Source organism: Peromyscus maniculatus, chromosome 1, assembly GCF_049852395.1.
Source record: "Peromyscus maniculatus bairdii isolate BWxNUB_F1_BW_parent chromosome 1, HU_Pman_BW_mat_3.1, whole genome shotgun sequence".
NCBI classification, from domain to species: domain Eukaryota; kingdom Metazoa; phylum Chordata; class Mammalia; order Rodentia; family Cricetidae; genus Peromyscus; species Peromyscus maniculatus.
Genome location: NC_134852.1, coordinates 114,239,737 through 114,246,379, shown reverse-complemented (window position 1 = coordinate 114,246,379; position 6,643 = coordinate 114,239,737). Strand labels below are relative to the sequence as shown.

The window sequence follows — 6,643 nt, the reverse complement described above, 5'->3', positions numbered from 1 at the left end:
GCTAAGGATAGAGCTGAAAGAGAAAAGACTCATGCCACACACCCACCTCATCACATAAGTCAAGAAAATTTCCCAAGGACAAGATGATGTTTTGCCATCATCTTAGATATAGACGTCAAAATCTGGTTCCCGATGGCAAGTTTATCTAAAAATTGCTGGAAAAATAGATTTGGGGACATTATAATGTGTCCCTCATTGTGAACAAATTAATACGACTGCCTAAATTATACATTTACTAGTTGCTTTATAATGATTTTTGTCACTTGAAGTGTATGTTAATAGATAATATAATAAAATTCTATCCACTTTTTTGTGTTGAGAATCAATATTTAAGTGAGGTTTATGAATAAGACAACTGCATCATCAGGACACTTTAGTAAGCCACCATTAGGCCATTTCCCAAATAACTAACAGTTGCATTTGTTTCTTTCTGACTAAACTTTCCACTGTAGATAAAGTTATATTCTCTTTCTGTTTCAACTATGTGTCTTCCTCTTCTGTTATCTCTTTCCATTTACATTTTGACTGTCTTATTCATCTCTGTTTTGTTTCCTATTGCTATTTCTATTCGGGTCTTTATCTAGATTTATGTCTTTTCAGATTGTAATTCTGTTTCCATTTCTTCTTTACCTTTGTCTCCTCATTTTTCCTAATATTTCTGATTTAGCTCTTACTTTCTTTGGCTTTTATTCCTCACCTGAATAGAGTTCAGTCTGTACTTATTACAGATACCCTTTGTTTCTGGAAGACTTGAGTCTTTAGTTAGTCCTCTATCTCTATTCCTCACCAGCAGTAATTGTTCGCATATTTTTCTTTGTCTAAGGGAGGGGTCTTGGTATAGGTACAGCTCATCATCTAGGGGTCTACACTGGCATGTTATTTGGTGTTGACCATTGTTCTGTCTTGTTTGGGCAGACATATTGTTAAGATTTCTCAATAGAACTTTTCATCTTATCTAGAAGATATAATCTTGCAGATATAATCTTGGAAAATATAATCTCCCGGGACCTATGGCTGTGATAAAGAATCAAAATACACAAAACATCAAAGCAGACTCAGGTGATTATATTTATATTTATATATACTTCTGTACACACATACACAGAGTGTGTAACAAATATAATCAAAGAAAAGCTATCAGTTTGAGAATGGAAGGGGCATGGGAGGGGTTCAAGGTGGACTTCAGAGGACCTAGAGGGAGGAAAAAAATCATATTTCAATCAAAAACATTTAAAATTCTTTTTGAAATCATGGTAGTGAAGCCTGGTGCTAGGTCTCCTTGCTGAGCATGTGTTTAAAAGCCAAGTATAAAGGGGCAAAGACTCATCCTTGGCCTTGACTATGCTTATTTCAGATCATGAGCTCTCAACACATTCTTGTTCTTCATACATTCTTATCCTAATTTTTCTTTTGAAAACTATGGTTTTATTAAAGAAAGAATAACACAAAATAAAATTTATTGCTTACAACAAACATATAGAGGATATTGAAGATATATTTGATGGGTAAATGTCTACTTTATTAGATACATACAGTTTTTATCTTTGAACATGATTGTGTGTATGTGTATGATGATTTTGTCACCTTATCTAATCAAAATATACATAACTTTTAGAACCATGATAATGGATATATTTTACAATTACCTAATTTCAGTTGTTTTTTGATTAGTCTTTAAAATATGTACCATTATTTTCGTGAAAAATTTCTACAATTTTCACCTAAATCACCTACAATGACTATCTTTTTTTAATGTAATACATTTGAGATCAGTCCATGTCATTATGTTATATGCAATAGAAGCTATTGTATTACACTGCACAGCATTTCATTTCCTTTATATGCCAAGTTTTTTGTTTGGTTGTTTGTTTTAGGGGTTATTTTCTTAATAAGATAAGGCAAAAGCTCTCATATTGAGGCTGGACGAGGCAAACCAGTAGGAGGAAAAGGGTCTCAAGAGCAGGTAAAAGAGTCAGAAATACACCTGCTACCACTGTTAGGATTTCCCCAAACCCCAAGTTAATAGCCATAACATATATGCAGAGGACCTGGTGCAGACCCATGCAGACTACATTCTTGCCATTGCAGTTTATGTGAGCCCATATGAGTGAGCTCTGCTTAGTTGATTTGGTGGACCATGTTTTCATGATACCCTCTATCCTCTCTGACTCCTCATTCTTTATGTCTTTATAAATCCCAGAAATAGCTTGTGATTCATATCAAGATTTATGGATAATTTTATTGAGAATACATATAAATATGGAGAAATGTCATATATAGATCAGATATTCCAAAACAAAAACATGGACATCAAAGTATTAAAAGTATTCAATTTTTCTCAGCAATTTTTATATGTTTGTGCATAAAATTTGCATATTGTACACTAGGTTCATCATTAAGTATTTAATATTATTTTATCAGTTAATTTCTGAATTAACAATTATCAATTAATTTGTTGATTGACATCTAAGCTTATCTTAATTTTTAGCTATTATGAATGGTGCAGCAATAAATGTGGACATGGAAATATGCCTGTAGTATATTAAATAAGAGTTTTCAGGTGATATAAATGAGATGCCATAGAAGGATCACATGGTACCGAAAGTTTTAGTTCTTTGAGGAACATCCTCACTGATTTCCACAGTAGCTGTACCATGTCACATTAGCCGCAGTATTGCATATGAATTCATCCTTCCCCATATTTTAACTAGGATTTGTTTGCTTCTTTTATTGGTCACTATCTGAATCTCTTAAGATGGAATCTGAAGGCAGTTTTAATTGGTGTCTCACTGATGGCTAAGGATGCAGAACACTACCAGACATTTATTTGACATTTGTGCTTATTTTGAGAGCTGTTTACTTGATTAGCTCATTCATAATTTGGGGAGAATGTTTAATATTTGCACTTTTTCATTTATTATAGTTAGTAATCCCTGTGTGATTGTGTGGTTTGTAATATTTTTCACGTCTAATCACTCTTGCAATCATTTAGTTTACTGTGGAGAAGCTTATTAACATTGTGTGATCATGTTTCTTAATATTTATATTTACTGTTACAGTGGATTATTTTCAGAACAGTTGATGCCTTTATCTTGATGTATTTTCTCTGTATTTTTCTCTATCACTTTCAACATTTCAGATTTTATATTAAATTTTTAGTTGATTATTTTTAAGAAAAAATGGAATTTTTCATTTTATATGTGGATATATATAACAACTAGTTTTTGCTGTGTTACATGTACCAGATATTTCTCTTACATTTTTAACGTCTTATTTCTCTTGTTAGTTTTGTAAGAGTAAAGCTTTCTACTTTTTCTGAGGCTACAATTTTAGAATAGTGCAAGACATAAACAATAATAGTGGACATTTAAAAAACAATCATATTTCACTGAGTTCAGAATAATGTCTGTGTTTTCTTTATCACAAGACCTATTTCAGTAAGGACTATGATTTTAAAGTTTATATTCTCCCGTGAACATATAACCTTTCTTACATTCTTACACAGAATTGCTTCCAAAATATCTTCCTGATCCATCCTTAGAAATCCTTAAATTTCAGATTGCAAGGCAAACTGGGTGGAATACTACTTTTGAGTTATCAGCCACAATACCATTAAATGCATTATTTTAATTTCTTGCATATGTTCATGTTTTACATATATTAAAAAACCTTATTAAACAAAAGGTGTATGCTTATTAATCCTTAAATTTCTGTTACTCCATGCAAGGGCTAACACAGTAAAGTATACCTTTACCACATGTGTGCTGATGCTCCAAGTATCTTGGGGGAAAGTCATCTTTTAATCAGTCCATAGTTGGATATACAAAATGGGTTTGCAAGCTAATGTGCACTGGATCCATCACACTGGTGTCAAAGTTTTTGTGAGATGCATGTGACATCCATCGTGTATGTCAATTATGTTGTTTGCATCTCTAATTTCCTCCATAAAACAGAGAGTTTAGGCTTTTTGCTGTCTCCTAAATCAAAAAAGTTTCCTGAATCAGTTTTCAGGAAACAAATATGTTGTGTCTGACTTTGTATAAATTACTTATCAGCAGAGAATCAACTTCGACTTTAGCTAGTTGGTTGGTAAGGAAGTCACATAAGTCATTTATGACATTCATAGAACATGAAATTTTATTGAATTTAGTATGAGTATGTTCACTTTGCTTTGATTTTCTTATGATCCAGATAATATGAATTAAACTAATTTTTTAAAGAACTATTGTTATTATATAAATTTTCATAATATAAATTTCTTAATAAATCATTGAGAAACAAAGCAACAACATCTGCTCTAAGATTCCTTGCATTTTACTTGATGTTCTCTTCTAGACACTGATATCTATTTCATTTATCAAATAAAGAATTGTGTATCCCCAATTCCCCAAACTTTTCTTTTGACTGTCACTTGATAATGACTTGTCTGAACTATTTATTCTCTTCATTTATATTTTATATTGCTGTGAATGCAATACAGTAAAACTTGTATTTGAAACATAAAACACCTAAATATTCACTAAACATTGCTAAATAAATTAAAATCTTGAAAACTCACATATAAAATGGGGAATCTCCAACCACAGTTGTTTTTGCAGCAAGAAAATCACACCAGGTTTTTCAGAAGTAAAGGGTAATCTTTGTTTATTTTGCAAGGAGCAAACTAAGGATGGCCTTTCTGATTTGTTTTGTTTTTACACTATAGATGATGGGGTTGAGCACAGGGGGTGAAAGAAGGTAAACGTTGGCCATCATTGAATGGACTACTTTGGGGGCTGACCGACCATAGCGATGCACTAGGGACAAGCTAAACATAGGGATGTAGAAAATCGCAACTGCTCCAATGTGGGACACACAGGTGCTGAAGACTTTGTACCGTTCTACAGAGGAGGCAATAGTGAGGACAGAGCGAATGATCAATACATAAGACAAGACAATGCATGGAATATCTGCCCCTGTGGTCAGAATGAGACCAACTAATCCACCTATGCTGTTGGCCCGAATGTCTGAACATGCTAACTTAAACACATCTGGATAATAACAGTAGGAATGGGAGAGGGTATTCACTTTACAGAAATAAACAGGCTTAAGGAGCAAAAGTAGGGGAATTATTAATACTATAGTGCGCATAATCACTAGGAAACCCATCTGAATGATTCTAGAATTAGTAAGAATTGTGGTGTATCTAAGAGGATTACAAATTGCTACATAACGGTCAAAAGCCATAGCCACTAGCACCCCAGATTCTATACAAGTGAACCCATGAAGAAAAAACATCTGAACAATGCACAAATCTAGACTGATTTCATTTGCATGAAACCACAGGATCCTCAAGGTGGTTGTCATTGTAGAAACAGTCAAACCCAGGTCAGTGGCTGAGAGCATGGAGAGGAAATAGTACATAGGTTCATGCAGACTATGCTGAGTCACAATGATAAAGAGGATCATGCTGTTCCCAGAGAGGGCAGTGGCATAAAGACAACAGAAGGGGATGGAGATCCAGGCATGAGCAGACTCTAGACCCGGGATACCAGTCAACAAGAAGGTTGGATAATTCAATGTAAAGTTGCTCAGGAATTCCGTGTTGTCCTGCATTTGTAGCATTTGCCTTTACAACGCTGACATCCTAAGAAGCAACAAATGGTATTGTCATAAAAAAGTATTTAAACAATATTCTGGTAAAAATAACTCCTCTAGGAAATAAATTGCTTTATCCAGAAAACTAAAATTTATTAATCTACAATTGTAGAGGTATTTAGAAAAAACAATAATGTTTTATCCTTAAGTCAAGAAAATATGTGCACATAATTTTGCACATTTATTTTTATTTATATATTTATATTTTTAAATATTTATATATTTATTTTTGTGTTCATAGATTTTAAGTCCCAACAGATTGTGTACATAGAAAGTCACTTCTAGGAATGTAGGAAATTGGAATGTTTCAATGTGGGAGACTCAGTTCCTAAAACACAGTAAAACAAATGCATTGGACTTTGAATATTCTGTTTAAAGTGATCAAGAGAAACTTACTTAAACCTACAGAAATCCACAAAGATACCCCCACAATAGACTGCTGGCAATGGTCGAGAGACAGCCGGAGCTGACCTACTCTGGTGATGGGATGGTCAAACACCCTAATAGTAGTGCCAGAAACCCCATCCAAGGACTGAGGAATATGGATGCAGAGATCCGCGGCTAGGCCCCGGGTGGAGCTCCGGGAGTCTAATTATCGAGAAAGAGGAGGGTTTATATGAGTGAGAATTGTTGAGACCAAGGTTGGATAAAGCACAGGGACAAATAGCCAAACGAATGGAAACACATGAACTATGAACCAAAGGCTGAGGGGCCCCCAACTGGATCAGGACCTCTGAATAGGTGAGACAGTTGATTGGCTTGATCTGTTTGGGAGGCATCTAGGCAGTGGTACTGGGTCCTGTGCTCATTGCGTGAGATGGCTGTTTGAAACCTGGGGCTTATGCAGGGATGCTTGGCTCAGTCTGGAAGGAGGGGACTGGACCTGCCTGGACTGAGTCTACCAGGTCGATCTCAGTCCTAGGGTGAGGCTTTTCCATGGAGGAGGTGGGAATGGGGGGTGGACTGGGGGGAAGGGGAGGCGGCAGGAGGGGGGAGAACAAGGGAA

At 35.0% G+C, this 6,643-nt stretch overlaps 1 protein-coding gene across 1 annotated transcript; it reads right to left on the bottom strand.

Annotated features, from left to right (window-relative positions):
* Positions 1-4,644: 4,644 nt before the first annotated feature.
* LOC143272184 (olfactory receptor 51F1-like) lies at positions 4,645-5,604 on the bottom strand. Its single transcript, XM_076566068.1, has one exon. The coding sequence runs from the start codon at positions 5,602-5,604 to the stop codon at positions 4,645-4,647; it is 960 nt and encodes a 319-aa protein (XP_076422183.1).
* Between the last annotated feature and the right edge of the window lie 1,039 nt (positions 5,605-6,643).

Excerpts from the sequence above, each read along its gene's own strand:
- LOC143272184 (XM_076566068.1), bottom strand. The coding sequence starts at position 5,604 with ATGCTACAAATGCAGGACAACACGGAATTCCTGAGCAACTTTACATTG.